Genomic DNA, 15,754 nt, shown 5'->3' with positions numbered 1-15,754 from the left:
TTTGATTGGAACTGCGGTTTTTATTTCCTTTTTCCCCACATACACAAAACCATATGTGCACGGTAGCAGAAAAAAACCTTGAATTTACAAAAAAGTAAAACTGATATACACAAAATAATTATATTACAAAAAAAAAAAAAAAAAAAACCCTTCAGTGAGCCTTACAACAACATAGCAAGTACAAACAAATTTGACTTTTAGACACCTTGTAAAATGTTTGTGCAGAGACTCTTTTTCTTACAAATGGGTTTACATTACAAACCTCTGATGCACAACAAATACGCTGCACCACGCGTTCTCTGGGTGTACGAGGGTAAAAAAACAAAAAAAAAAACACCAAGATCTCTGCGGGTCCATCAATGAAAGTGGATTGAGTTCAGCCATTTAACACAAAATATGTATCATGACAGTACCGGTTGTCGTCTTTGCACGATTTTCTTCTGGCCTAAATACACAAATTATTTCAAATTCTGGTGAATCATAAGTCAAACTGATAGGATACATCCAAACTCTTGTAGTGTGGCGCTTGCAGGCGTATTACCTGAAGCATGAGGCGGAAAACTCGGGAGCAAAACGCACAGGGTCAACGTCGACCACAACTGGAACCAGCGCGGCTTCAAATCCACTTCCGGATCGCGGCAGCAGATCCAGATTCAGCAGCTTCTCAGAGATCATCTTCAAGACAGCAGCAGCACGGAGGGGCCAGATGACCTCCGACGGCGGGGGTCGGGACGTCACAGTGATGGTCCTCAGACGCCGTACCCAGAAGGGAAATGTGTCTGGGGTCCAAACTGAACTTTTTGGGGGGGGGGGGTTTCTGTCCAACATGAGCCGATAAAGCTCGTGACACACGCTTCAAAAACAAGCGTAACTCTGGCTGACTGCTGAAACCGCTCACTGACAAATGGAGTTGAAAAAGTTTGGCCCGGCCCATCGGGGGAACGTAACGAGTGCAGAACTAATACGCGGAACCAATAAACAGCTCACAGCTTTGGAGTCTGATGGAAACGAGGCTTTGACCACTGCTGTTGGTCCACAACATTTTCTCCCTGTGCTCGGCCCACATTGAAGGAACCAAAAACACTCTGTTGCTCGACGATTATGGCATTTTTTTTTTTTTTAAGATTTTGAGTTTCTGGACGTGTTGTTCATCCAACTTTAAAAGCAAAAAAAACGAGGGCGAGAAAAACATCCGCCGAGGAAAAAAAAAAAAAGACCTTTTGTCGATAGCAGCTGATGTGACGCGAAATCTGATTTTAAAAAAAATCAAAAACTTCCCCATGACCGTCAGGCGGGAAGAAACGGTGAAACAAATTGTTTTATGCCGACAGGTGTGTTCATCCCAGCAGCAGCCCCGACAGGGCGTTCAGGTCTCTCATGTACGGGTTGTCGCAGAGGATGCGGTCGATCCGCTGCTTCTGGTCGGGGAAGATGTCGTACAGCTTCCCCTTCAGCTCCGTCGTCTCCGCCGGCGACCGCTGGGGCGGGGGCGAGGGCGAGGGGGACGGGGAGCGGCGGGGCGGGAACCATTCGGGGCCGCCGGAGTGGGACCACTGCGTGGCGGGGCGGGGCGTCGGGGAGGGAGGCGGCCGGTGGGTGGAGGCGGGGGGCCGGGCGGCGGAGTGGAGCGCCGGGCCGCGAACCGGCTGCTGGGGGGGAGGCCGGAAGTCTGAGGGCCTCAGAGGTGGAGGGGAGACTGGAGCCCTCCTGACAGGGGGTAGATATAGAAGTGAGGAGCACGGCCAGAACAACAACAACAACAACAACTCAGGTCATCGCATCATCAAACACGTGACATGGCGGCGGCGGGACGGAGACGTACCGCGGGTTTCCTCTCGGCTCCGACGCAGAGACATGTGCAGGCGAAGCCCACCGGTCGTCCCTACGCAGGAAGACGTTAAGGTGAGGTCCGTTTTTCCCCAGAGGGTCGTCGGGGATCATGAAGTGGTCCTCCACGAAAGTAAACGGAAGCAACCTGCCGGTGGAAAAGGACAAGAGATTTCAGGTAAACGCGAGAGTTTTTCGCAAATGGGGATTGTTTTGTCTCCCAACGGAAAATATTTCTGAGCGGGAAATACGTTCATCTGAACTCGTCTATTAACACCTACAGTATTTGTTTTGCAGGAAGACGTCCCGCTCGGCGGTGTCGTTTATCGCAACCATCGAAAATTTTTAAAAAGAAGCGTCGCACCACATAACCTTCAATAACTTGCATGCAGTATATCGTTAAATGTTACATAAAATAAACCTTTTTGTCAGCATAGTTGAAGATGGGAATCTTCGAATCTACGTGGGAAAAATTGTCCCCTTGAAAAACAATTAAACAACAAAAAAAAAAGAAGCAAAGAACAGCTGTGTAATGCCCACATTTACCTACCAAACCTTCTGTGCTGAGAGCTTTGCAAGTACACTGCGGTGACTCAAGTGCAGTTCATAAACATCTATCTAATTGATAAGTCATTCAAATGAGTACAGTACTTTTCACTGTAAAAGCTTTTTTGGGTCCAAGAAAGTAAACTGAACCACAACGTCGGTGTCAATCAACTGTCCCACAAACATTCCCTGTCGTTTACTTCCTCAAATGTTAAATAAAAATGAACTAAATTATAGCTCGGATTGAATATTTCGCCTTTGATTCGAAATCCAACTAAAGTCAATGTTAATCTGCTCCCTGGATTCTCATTGTTCTTCCTTCAGGCGCAACAAGAATGTTAGTAAAAAGCAAATAGACGAGTCGGCGGATTCTCCAGTGGCTTGTTGGGAAATGGGAGCGGCGGACTGGACACACAGCAGTCGATCACCTCTCTTGAATGATCTTGCGCCAGGTGTCCGAGGTGTCGACAAAGTCCCTCAGGTTGTCATTGGTTACGATGATCCCGTCCGTTTTTTCTGCTAGGTGGAGCAGGAACCTGACGGAGAGGGAGAGAGAGAGAGAGAGTCCAGAAAACACGTGACATATTACATATTATGTCAGAACAGACACATTTGCAAATCAACTCGAAGGCGCTGAGGAGATCCGGCTTTCAAAAGTCATTGCAAAACTTCATATGAAATCATACGACACCGCTTTTGCACTTGACGATGATCTGTCGAATCCGTCCGCTAGTTAACGAGGTTACTCGTGTCTACTGTGAAAGTATAGTGATGGGTGGGCGTACGGGACCCAGAGTTGTACACTAGCAAGATAAATACAAGGGGAAATGCCCAAAGATGGCAGAGCAGGTGTAGAGGAATCCGCTCGGCTCGACGCCGCGTGGATTTAAAAGGACCCTCTCCTCTAAGAAGTCTGATTTAATCCAAGCTTTAAGAAAAGTGTGTGTGTGTGTACCTGTCGTCATGTGAGGATATCCTCTGGCCACACACCTCTCTGGAGGGAGTGAAGGAGAGCAGTCTCAGGTCCTCTAGCTGGTTTAGAAAATGTTGCTCTGTAATAGGATAACAACAACTCTATTAATGTTACACCGTGGTAAAAATGGCAGAAGAAGAACACCCAAACACAATTTGCTTGGATCGTGGCCGCCCTCGTGTGGCCGGTTCGAAGAATGACGCGCCACGGCGCAAAGAGTCGTGGGCGGCGAGCCAGGCACGGGCGTACCTGTTGTGGAGCGGTCTCTTTTCTGACGCCACTGGGGGACGAAGACGGTGATCTCCCTGTGGCCGAGCCTCCAAAAGGTTTCCACTGCCAGCGCGATTCCCCGACAGGAGAAGAAGCGATGAAGGCCGTGGCTGAGGAGGAGGAGGAGGAGGAGAGGCAGATAGCATGAGGCGAGCTGTGAGAAAGCGACGAAAGTGACGAAGCCGCAAGAGAAACCAAATGATGCTTATTGATGCAAAATTAAGAACATCGGGGGGGGGGGAAAAAACAAAACACAGCAGGTCAGCACCGAGGCAAAGGCTGGTTTCAGCGGGCTCCCCTGCAGCAGCCAAACAGACGCACTGCACGTCAACGGCAACAATCTGGGTCAGCCGCGGCGGCGCGAGGTGGAGGGTGGCGCACGTCACTAAGCGGTCTGCGCAACAAAATGAGTTGCCGCAAAACAAAACAAAAAACAGCAGCAGCTGCGGCGAGAAAGCCCCCCGAGGTCGGGCCAAGCAGGAAGCCACGGAGCTCAAACAGTGACGTCCTCACTTGGGTTTGTTTACAAGCGGAGAGACGCGATGCACTTTATCTGATTGTCTCCGATGTGTGCGATTGTGTGTTAAAAGGCGGCGTCTGCCCAATTGCGACGCCTCTAAGCCCTCCCATCTTTCTGACAGTGATCGAGTGCAACTTGAGGGGAAACGGGGCAGAGCGATGTGCACGCTGGAGAGAAGTCAAAACTCGTGCCGGAGGAGGATTTGATGGATTTTCTCAGAGAAATGATTACAAAAACTGTTCCGAGGGGTCAACATGTCGCCCACCGTGAACGGAGCTTCTGTCGTTTTTTTTCCGTTGTCATGTGCATTTCTGCCAGTTATGTCACTTCTTCTTTATGCAACTTCCCGTTCGCTCCCGGTTACTAACTCGATCACCGATTCGGCCGCACGTGAGCGGCCGTGAAGCAGAGACGCACAGCGGACATTCTGCTTCCGACACGAAAAAATTCTAAAAAAATACAACAAGTCTCCAGCGGTGTGACGCAAGTCGGGAACCCCTCAGCACCTGCAACCGATGCATTGTGTGACGTCACCACACACGCATTACAAAGTGGCCCTGGGTTGAAGACAGATTAGACATCAGCAGCGTAAAACAAACCATCATTCTCAAGACTCCAATGTGGAAATGTTTTTACTAGAAAAGGGCCGTTCTTCACAAAAACAGCACACACACACACACACACGCACGATGAGTAACAAAGTTGTGTGAATCCGTGGGTGGAGTTTTGGTGCGCCCACACAAAAAGGGGTCATAGCTGTGACCCACGCACCACACCCCGGTATGACTAAAAGTGTGTGTGTGTGTGTGTGTGTGTGTGTGTGTGTGACCTCAACTGAGGAGAGTGGCGGCGTTGATGGGAAAGGCGGCGGCGGCGGCGGCTTCGTGTGCAAAAGGAACGAGGCTGCGTGCGCTCCCGGTTTGGTATTACATGTGTCATCGAAAGCACGACACGTGTGCACTATTTCATATCCATGTCACACCGACGTGACTCAAACCGAAGAAAAACTCCATCGCGCAGTTTGCTGAAGCAGAACACAAGCTGCGGACAGCTGTTGTAAACACACACGCGCACACACACACACACACACACACACACACACACACACACACACACACACGCACGCAGGAGCAGGTGGTGCCGACTTACGCCATGGCCACGTTGCTGCCGTCTATGATGACGTGTCGGAGCTCCTGACGTCCCGGCTCATTTGGCAACTTCAGACTGTAAGGAGTCCGCAGCGACTGATGGAAACGAGCGAAGCCGGTCACCGGGGCGACGGGGGGGTCGTTGGCAGGGGGGGCCCTGGCTCCGACCCCGTGGGACCCCGTGTGGCTGATGGTCTGATAGGCGGAGGCAGGCGGCCGGGAGGAGGGCTGAGCTGACTGAGGAGGAGAGTAGAAGAAAAAAAAACTCACTGGTGAAATAACTGGTGAGTCACGACATGAAATCACAACAAAGTTTAAGATCTCATTTCCAGCACTGTGACGCAAAACATGAGTGGGACGGAGTGTCACACAATATACACAATATACACTGCCCTACAAGTCTGGCTGTTTTCACCAAGTGTGTATCATGTAAATACAAGTTTCTCTACAAGAAGAAAATGACTAATCAGCAGGAATGTAAGCTGATCCATCGGGAAGTCCAACAACGGATTTGTTAAATTCTCTTTTAAAGACTTTCCCAGGCAACATATTTAAATACATGTATAAAAGATGTACAAAATTGCTCTAATACTAAGGTTTAAAGTTGACATTACACTCATTTAAAATACCCGTGTATGTTATTGTCTCAAATTTACATTTGAAGAGATGAAAAAGTGAACGAAAACCCACTATTGGGTGGCCGGGAGGAGAATACCTACACTGGGGGTCGAAGTCAAGGAGTTGGCGTTGGCCGTGAACCACTGAGGCGTGCTGCGCAGCGCCGTCACCGCCTCGACTTTCACCGCACCCCCCAAAGTCTGCGTCCCGCCCCTCGACAGGAAGTCCCTCTGGGAGACGCCGCCGCCCCCTCCCCGCGCAAAGTAGTCCGTCCTGGATCCAGACTGGCCGTCCGGGTGGGTCGGCGCCAGGGTCGTCACCCGCGACGGCCGACTGTCCGCTGCTCTGCTGTTCGCGAGGACGACGCCGTCGTCGTCGTCCTCGTCGTCGATGGTGATCACCTCGTAGCGTCCTGCTCCTCCCTGAGCGCTGGAGCTCCGCTTGATGGCGACGGCCTGAAACGAGACGGGGGCGCGAGATCGTTCAGGGAGCAAAGTGGAGCGCAGGGTAACTAACAACATTGGGTTATTTTATCTGATATCAGCCGAAATGGATCATGCGGAGAAGCAAAAATAAAAAATAAATTTTACACTTGAAGGACACCTGAAGGACTTAAAAATGGAGATCAGGTGTTTTGTTTGAAAAGTTACCTGCTGAGTGCTGGTCTCACTGCCGCTGCACTGCCTGCGGTGTCCCAGACCGTTGCTGCTGCTGCTGCTGCTGCCTCCGCGCTGGTTGGGCTTGATGTTCTCCTTAGATCGGCCCTGGTCAGCCGATGCTCTGCTCAGCTCGCGCTCCTTCTCTTTGAACCGAGCGACCAAGGAAGAGGAGGACGACGAAGACAACAACGGCGATGAGGAGGAGGAGGGAGTGTCAGGAGAGCGCACAGAGTTCAGTCGCCTCTCCTTTTCCCCGCCGTTTGAGCCCTCCGTACAACGCTGGGTCTCCTCAACGATTCTCTCCAGAACGAGGAAGGTATCTTCCGTCTGTCCCGTCTCCTTGACGACGCGCTCCACCACTGCCTGCTCGTAACCCATAGTTCTAAAAAAAACAAAAGAAATGTTCTAAAAGGCATTAAAATACGGGTGGATGAAATCCAGCGTTCTGATTGGATGAGAGTGAGTCACAGCGGTGCCTTATTGAGCGACCGTTAGTTGACAAAAAAAGACCGTAAATCCCAACAAATGATCGGTTTCGGGCAATGTGGAGCTTCCGCAAACCGGACAATTAGGGTGGACGTCATCGGCCATGAGAATTAATGAGATGCGGCGAGATCTTGCAAGGAGACCCAACGCTGTTTACACGTACAGGGACTCTTTTTCCTCCAGGCTACTGAAATGCGATGCACAACGTTTGGTGGCGAACGCCATTTTGTGCTGAAAGGCCGCTACTTACCTACGCTTTAGAATTTTGCTGCGCGTCGGCCCCAACAACACCCATGAACCGATACATTATTATAATGTATCGGTAAAAGTACAGCTTTACTGCTTAATGATGTATTAATGAAGAACTCCTATTCGCTCGTTTACCTGAAGAAGTTGACCAAGCAGCGGAGGTTGGTTTCCGGGCTAACGGCCTCCCCGTCATCCGAGGCTCCTTCGCTCGCGTCCAGCATGATCACGCCGGCCACGGCGTTCGCTTTCCCCGAGGAGGAGGAGGACGAGGAGGAGGAGGAAGAGGAGGAGAGGGAGGAAGACGTGGAGGGGGTTTTGGATCTGCAGCCGCCGCCGCCGCGGCCCTCTCTGTCCCGCTGTCGCTCTCTCGCCCGCTCCGGCGACTCGTCCCGGCGCTCCAGGGAGTACTGTCTCTTTGTGTCGCGCGGCTCGCTCTCGGACGAGCGCCGCTTGTGCGAGGGCCGGGTGCCGTTGAGCGGGGCGCCCTCGGGACCCGAGCCCGTCGCTCCTCCCACTTTGCCGCCGCCGCCCCCTTTCTCCTCGAAGCTGGTGCCGAGGATTTGGTTGGAGAGCTCCGTCACGGGGGTGCTGCTCTGCGAGCGGTCCTGGTCGATCTCGGCCGCAGTCGGGAGCGGCGTCTGGTCGAGCGGAAACCATCATGACTTCCCTTTCAAACTTAAAATGTAAAGCTTTGGCGATGAAGCCAAAAAAAGTGTAGTGTATATACGTATTGGGACACGTGTACATGTAGTAAATCATACTACATCAACCGTAAGGGCTTCTGAAGTTGGACAAGCTCGACACAGCGGTTAATGATGTACTGCAATAAACGGTGTTAAGAAATTGTGTTTAAATGGAATCCACTAACCCGGGAGGATGAGTTTGTGGTCGTGGGGCTGTGAGCCAGCCCCAGCAGCTCTTCCTTCAGGGCACTGGGCAGCAGAAGAAGCTCCATCGTGTACTTGTCATCCCTTTCCTCCACAAAGGACTTGAACGCCCGCTTCACGGCGGGCTCCCTCTCGCTCGGCAGACTCTGCTTTTCCTGGATGCGTCACAAACGAGAGTTTCAGGAGGACGAGGCGAGTTCTTCGGGCGAGCGCCGGATTAATAATGTAGACGAACCCCCCCCCCGTGCACCTAAAAGAAATCTCCTTCCCACAAGCCACCGTGCGGTAAACCCACTTACCTGGAACAGCGCTACAAATTGCTGCACCCGGCTCTGGGCCATCACTACGGGCTCAGCCCGGCCCAGCAGGCGCAGGCGGCCCGGCTCAGGCACCACGACTTCGGCGCTCGTGTCCCGCATGAGCCTGTCCAGGAAGAGGCCGCGGGCTCCAGCAAAAATGCAGTGCATGTCCGCTGGGTACCGCTCTTCTTTCCGTAGCTCTGGGTCACAGAGTCCTCGAACATATTCCTGCACGACAAGGAGAGCGACATGCTAGGAATGCGCACGCGCACACATGACTGCGTTGCTTTTTGCAGCTCAATGACACCCTACTAAACGAATGAAAAAGAAATAGCAGAGATGTCGGCGAGATTTGGAATTAATCACGTTAGTCTAAATTAAATACTTTTATTTACAGGAATAGCGGCAACAGTCGCTTGTACTTGTTCATGAGCACACAAACTCCCACGCAACTCGCTGCAGAGCCGTTGCGCTGACAGACGGCGAAACTAAACACTCGTCATTGATTCAGGGAATCTCGCGACTAAGGGAAATGTTCGGATGAATCAGCTGCAGGCGGGTGCGGTTACTTCCTAGCAGATACTGTGATGGTAAACATATGTTATAACGTTGCCTTGTGCTAAAACCTGCGTCTCAAGTGCCTGTGTTTGACGCTGATGTGCAAAAGCAGAAAGGATTTGAGGTTTCCATATGAAAAAAAAAAGGGAGTTAACAGGCGCTCGTACAAAAGGAGCACTTTGTGTTGCCCTCTTAATCTTAACCTTGGTTCTTATCTCGACTTGGTTTGCCTCCTGCTTGCAAGCAATAAATGGACTTTTTGCAACTTCGATCATTCATCAATGTTTTTTATTAGATAAACATTGAAAGAATTCATTCTCTTCTCCCGAATAAGTTTTGTTGAAATATTCCACAACAATACTGTCACATTTATTTAGCATTAATGTGCAAGAAAAAAAAAGAAAAGAAACTGAGAATGAATGTAAAATGACTCAACAAAATATAGAAAGGACGTCAGACTGAAAAGGGCACCAGAATTGTTGCTGAAATAAAACTATTAATGGAAATCTGTTTTTTTTTTATTTAGTTCAATTCAATTAGAGATTTAGTTATTAAGTTATTTTATTTTTCTTTTTAAAATGAGATTTAAAGTGGATGTGGCGGTGACCACCGGGAGCGGATTCCACTGCAGAGATGTTTTCACATTATATGACTCAGTTGCACAAGGAAAACTTTGAGTAGCCTTGACGCAACAAAGGCCTGTCGGGATAATCGATTTATATGAAAACGAGTGCGATTATTTTTTTGTTTGCGGGCTACATTAGATTGATTTTAAATATATAAAGGATTGTCACAAATGACAGAGCCAATAGAAAGGTGTTCAAAAACAGTGGCAACGAAAAGAGGCAACGCGTCGAACTCAAAATCTCACCTAAAACACGACCGTCCCACTTTCACCAGAAACGCCGCCCTGCACGCCTTTCCAGTGAACACATTTTCTCGATCCCTACTGTATCGCCCCCACGCCCGATGTACAAACATCTGTGCTGGCATGCGGAGACGCCCACTGGTCACCTCCACATCAAGGGAGACGAGATAACGTCGTCATTCAGGACCAAAGGAGACGGAGAAGACACCTAGGTCAATAAAATCTCACAACGTTAGTCCCTGTGGCTTTGGGGAATCCTTCCGTTATTTAGGGGAAATTTTATTTGGATATTAAAGTATGAAAAGCAAATACATGGCTGCCCGCCGTGGATACATTTTCCAATCAACCTAAATACAAGCAGTCACAAAGTGTACTCCACCACAAGAAAGATTGGCCATTGTGACCGTGACTTAAACAGGCGACCCCCCCCCCCCCCCCCGCCCCATATGTCTCCGGTTGACTAGCAGAGCTCGGAACAGCTGGTTACAGGGGAAGCAACTAAACAGACCCATGACACAAGATGCAGAAGTGTGACAGACGCATGGGAAATCACACAGGGATCGGCGAACGCCACAGATGCCAACAGGCACTTTGCATATACAAATCTCAAAAATGCGTCGCGGGCCCCAGGTGCTTCTTTTTAAAAAATGGACTTTGGGCGTGACGGCGACTTTTAGTGTCAGTTGATGGGATTCGGTCCCACTGGGCACGGCTTCACTAGGACGGAGGCCACATCGTGCTGCAGATATCAAAAGTAGGAGAGCCCTTCCGGGGGATCTGAGATGGTCTTGGGGAAATTAATAAATGCAGTGCATTCATTCCTCGGTGACACACTAAAGGAATTGCGTTGCACCCAGAGGTACACCACCTCTCCCATTGGCGTCCACGTGACCCCAAACCCTGTAAGATTGTGGTCAGCGGCGGGAAAGTATTCCTTTGGAAATCAGGGTTGTGCAAAGCACAACACACGGCGCCGGCCACTGAACACAAAGACACAATTGCCCGTGGGTGTGACACCATTTGGTGGCTTCTTTGCCAACCGATCCGACGTCAGACATATTTGACGTGACGTCATAAAGTACTGCGGATGTGGGCTAAAGAGGAAGAGGCAGTCGGCGTTGAACTTTATCTCTTAGTTGCTACAACAACCACAACAACAACAACACCCTTTATCGAGACACACCCGTTGCGTGGGCCAAACAACACTGGTTATCCGGTCGACAACGACCCCCGTTTGTCGCGGCGGAAGACGGCTCAACGCGACCTCACCTTTGCCTTCGACACGTCGTCCCCGGTTCCCCGCAGCTGCAGCCATATCTGCCGCGGCGTTTTGCTGCCGTGCGGCGGCCCCGCGTGGTCCAGCAGGCCGATGATGGTGAACGTCACTTTGAAAACCTGCTCCACTCGAGCCGTGGCGCACGTCAGCTCGTCTTGCTTCGCCTCCGGCACCGTGAACTCGTCCACGGTGAGGGCCTCCCGCTGCTGCCGCTGCCGCCGCCCCGCCGCCGCCGCCGCCGCCGCGGGCGCGGGGAGCCCGCCGGCCGGCTGCTCGGCGCACGTTAGCTCGGCGACTCGCCTCATTCCGAGCAAAGGCCGCGTTGTTGACATTCCGCCCCGCGGCCCCGCCGTCGCGCCGGGGACCGACGCCTCAACACTCGAACCCGTCGGGGCGCTTGGGCGCCGTCGGGGTGTTCATGGTCTCCGTCGGTGCGTCCTCCGCAGCAACCAGGCGACGTTTACGGCGCCTAGCGACATGAACAACAGGGGTAGCGCTTAGCCTAGGAACTCGGAAGCCCCGAATGACGTATCCGGAAAGTCCCAGTGATGGCGTCATCAAAACCCGACGTTTGTTCTCCCCGGTTTCATATCTCCCGAGTACTCGGATCTTTTGCGTAAAACTGCAAGAAAGTTTTGCCTTTGACATTTGACTAAAGTAAGAGCACACGAGATTAGCGTGACGATATACTAAGTTAAAGTACTGCCTGTATTTATAATATTGGATTATGATTGTTGATGCGGTTAAAGTGTATCCTACATTAATCTCAACGTGGAATGTAACTAGTTACCAAAATGAAGTTGTGTAAAATGAATATAATATTTATAAAAAAAATATAAATATATATAAAATTGAACTATGTAAAGTAGACTACCTCAAAACAAAGCATAGTACTTGAATAAATGTAGCCTACTTAGTTACTTTCCATCGCTGTTGATCTGCCGATATGTTGTAGGCTACAAACAAAAAAATCAAAACACGACACGCAGATTCGCCTATATTCTTAATAAGATTATTTTCAAAAGCAAATGAGAATTATATCTGTAATAGTGTGCGCGTGCACTAAATGTTTACTCTACTAAACTCTACTGGTCTCGCCGGCACGCGCCGCGAAAAAAGTAAAGGGTCCCCCTTTGAGAATTATCGCATTACCTTTAAGCGCTTTTCTACTTTCAGAAGGCCGGCCACCAGGTGTTAAAGTGTAAAACAGCGTGGGAACAAACCCCACGCTGCACTGCTGGTCATAACAGACTAAGTTAAGCTCATCATACATGAGCGTACTGAACTCTGAAGTCACTTACCTTTAAAGAAAAGGTAGAAGGGGGAGTGAAACCATGCGGTTGCCAGGCTGGTAAGGGCCATCCCACACGTTTCATTCAGTCAGGTACATAATATCACAAAAGGGCGAAAACAAATGAATAATTTGCTTCGAAAAACCACATCCTCCGCTAAGCACCGTCAGAGTTCATCACACCAACTGCACCTACACTTACAGTAGGCCGACACACAGAAGTCTCACCCACCTCGTGACGCCCTTACAACCGTTGGAACATTTGACCCTGCTGGCTTGAAATCTAGTATGCATTTCTGGGAAGTTCACCCCGCTCGTGGAACAATGCCGAGGTACAAGAACATTGAAAATGTGCAGCAGGTAGAATAGAAGGCACAGCAGGTGTATGTCCGAAGTGAAGTATTTTATACAGTTTTTACCAACTGCTTACACACAAAATATTTTCATGTCACACGATTTCTGAAACCTCCGACTCAAAGTGCAAAACTACATGCCAAATCTTCAAAACCATAAGCTATTTCTCAGCCTCTGACTCAGTTTTCAATTGCATGAAACACTCTTTTCAAAACACACTACGCACAATTCTCTACCTGAAACACATAGATCCATCCGGAAGTGACTTGCATTCATTTTCCATCCAAATGCTACACTTATTCACCAGGTCACACAGACACACTCCTCATGTGCTAACATGTGCAAACACTGATTGCTTAACTGATCACCAACTAATCACTGCTTTAGTGGGCCTATAAATAGGGACAGCGTGTGGGTAATATAACCATGTGTGCTGCCATCACTCAAAATGGGGTCCTCCATCACAATGCCACACTGGGTCCACACAACACCGGCCATATACTCACTTTTCTGGACGAAATTCACACAATGCTTGTCCCTGATCCAGATCAGGCGCCTGCTAGATTTGTGGTTATATGGGACAATGTTAGTTTTCACCGGGCTGTTCTGGTCCAAAACTGGTTTGCCACCCATCCACAATGTGTAGTTCTGTACCTACCCCCAGATTCACCTTTTCTAAATCCCATAGAGGAATTCTTCTCAGCCTGGCACTGGGAACTGTATGATCGCCAACCCTAAGCCCGCATGCCGCTTCTCCAGGCAATGGAGGACGCATGTGTGGACATAGAAGTTGCCTCTGTCCAAGGTTGCATACGCCATGCTAGGAGATACCTCCCTCGATGTTTGGCAAGAGAAAACGTAAGTATTGTGGCCAGACCCAGCTCGGAGAAGAGATGGAGCTCAGCACTGGGGACTGTACCCCCTCTACCCCCCTGCCAATTCCTGGACCGGGACCCCACAATTTACTGTATTCTACTGTAAAGAATGTACTTGTATGTATATGTATACAACAGTAATGTTTGGCCTAATAATTATATTCTGTTTCTACATTGCATTGGCGTTTCCGGTGTACTTGTTACCCCCTCTCAGCACGTCACTTTCACTGTAGAACGTTGTATTTAAATGTAGATGTAAGCCTATGAAAGACCAAAGAGCTTTAGATTTAGAACAGCAGTGTTTACATGGTATATCCCAAAATGTATTATTATGAAAGATGTGTTCGTGGCATTTTGAGTGCAGCGTTGCATTTTGAAGGAGATGTGAGGCATTTTGCATTTTGTGTGTGCAGTTTTGAGAATTGTGTGTAGAGTTTTGAAAAAAGGAGACTTAGTTTTGAAAACGTGTGTAAGCAGCTGGTAAAAGCTGTAATAGATTCAAGCTTTCAGACCTTCATCAGGTCTAATGTTCAGGAGTACAGTTGAAAAAATTAAAAGAGTAAACTGTTGAAATACAAACATTGCTGCTGTTGCTGTGCCAATATTTGCTGCAAAGGTCTGAATATTTGAAATTCAGTGTCCTTGAGAGACTGTCCAAAAATGATTGGGGGGTTTGCGGTAGGTTCGTTGCTAAATTTAAAGCAAATAAAAATGAAATAAGATAAAAAAAAGATTTTTCTCAATACAGTTAAATAGACTAGACTGCTGTTCGTCCCATTCCGGCTGGCCAATAACTTTCCGATTTACAGCACTCGGTCAGAAAACGGCCCTCTTACTGGTGCTGCTATCATTCCATTAATCAAATACTATTTAGATTAAATGTCCTTATGCTTTGTTCACGTGTCAGTAGAAATGCACTGGCAGATTAGAAGAATTTTCACCTCTGGGTCACACTTTTGCCAGGAACGCGTCAGTACCGCTACCCGCCGCTAGATGGCGCTGCACCCCTCAGAATGCCTCTCAATACGCAGCCCCCTTCTCTCCCTGTGCACCCCGATGACAAGGAGTAATATCGACAGTGTTTCAAATCAATATTTTTCATTATTTGAGGTTCAGACGCATCGGCAAAGGAATATTGTCTCCACCGGAGTTCATTGTGATGTATAACGCGGTCGAGAGGGGAGAAAAACAGAGACGCGGATGAAAGCTTCTATTTCCTGTGGTTTTTGGCAATGTTGTGCTCCCGGTCTACAGTTGTTGTTGAAATCACTCCGGTGGCTAAATGTAAAAAACAACAACACTGTATCCAATACAAAATATCTGTTAAATTGAGTGCAGTGTTCAACATTCTAATCCACATGATAAATGTCACATTCACGTAAAGTCGTTGGCGGTGGAAATGCTTTAAACAGAAATATTGCTTCCAGTGCAACAGATTGAATAACCGTCCAATGCCTCATCGCTTCACTAGGTGGCGTCATGTTGCAGTTGCAGTGTGTGTGTGCGTGTGTGTGTGTGTGTGTGTGTGTGTTTGTGTCTGAGAACAGCTGTGACTGCCACCTGTGAGGTGAAGCTGAGGCTGACCTGCGACACGTGCTCCTCTTTAGTGTGTGTGTGTGTGTGTGTGTGTGTGTGTGATACGGCTGGACAGACAGACTACAGTATCTTGGGGACCAGATCTTTATGAATAATTACTCGAATTCTGGTTTAAAAAGGAATCAGAAAAGCAAATGTAACCCGAGAGATGAAAATGAAAGAGGGCCCACAGCAAACAGACATTATTTATTTGTGTAGGATTTCAACGTGTCAGTAAACCACTTCATGTGTTCCAGATGTAGCCCCGCTTCCAGCAGTTGGTTTTTTTCAGCAGCCACTTTTGACAGATTGTGTTTGCTTCACACACACGGGCGTGAAAAAGCTGGACAAAGACAATTTGCACATAGCGTTGAGGCCTAGTTACATTACATTTTGCATGTGAATATTTTATCTGTCTCCTCACTCCGGGTCATTTAAATATCAAAGTTTCACAGGGTGAGCTGCCCCTTCGTTT

At 49.0% G+C, this 15,754-nt stretch overlaps 1 protein-coding gene across 1 annotated transcript; it reads right to left on the bottom strand.

The window, feature by feature from the left end:
• On the bottom strand, positions 1–11,728 carry LOC120809347 (NEDD4-binding protein 1). Its single transcript, XM_040163076.2, has 12 exons — positions 11,178–11,728; positions 8,483–8,710; positions 8,165–8,338; positions 7,432–7,934; positions 6,553–6,943; positions 6,004–6,357; positions 5,286–5,521; positions 3,596–3,726; positions 3,329–3,425; positions 2,802–2,909; positions 1,823–1,975; positions 1–1,707 (listed from the first exon to the last, which is right to left on the bottom strand). The coding sequence occupies exons 1-12, from the start codon at positions 11,514–11,516 to the stop codon at positions 1,338–1,340; spliced, it is 3,084 nt and encodes a 1,027-aa protein (XP_040019010.2). The 5' UTR covers positions 11,517–11,728; the 3' UTR covers positions 1–1,337.
• Positions 11,729–15,754: the final 4,026 nt, after the last annotated feature.

Source organism: Gasterosteus aculeatus, chromosome X (genome assembly GCF_964276395.1).
Source record: "Gasterosteus aculeatus chromosome X, fGasAcu3.hap1.1, whole genome shotgun sequence".
Taxonomy (NCBI): Eukaryota; Metazoa; Chordata; class Actinopteri; order Perciformes; family Gasterosteidae; genus Gasterosteus; species Gasterosteus aculeatus.
Note: the sequence above shows the minus strand (reverse complement) of the source record. Positions and strands in the feature narration are given on the sequence as shown.

What these genes read in the sequence shown, in the direction of transcription:
- LOC120809347 (XM_040163076.2), bottom strand. Translation starts at nt 11,516, where the DNA reads ATGTCAACAACGCGGCCTTTGCTCGGAATGAGGCGAGTCGCCGAGCTA. An exon ending in AATTTGTAGCGCTGTTCCAG is followed by an intron (nt 8,339 to 8,482) that starts GTAAGTGGGTTT and finishes TGACGCATCCAG; the next exon opens with GAAAAGCAGAGTCTGCCGAG. An exon ending in GGCAGCAACGTGGCCATGGC is followed by an intron (nt 3,727 to 5,285) that starts GTAAGTCGGCAC and finishes CCTCCTCCTCAG; the next exon opens with CCACGGCCTTCATCGCTTCT.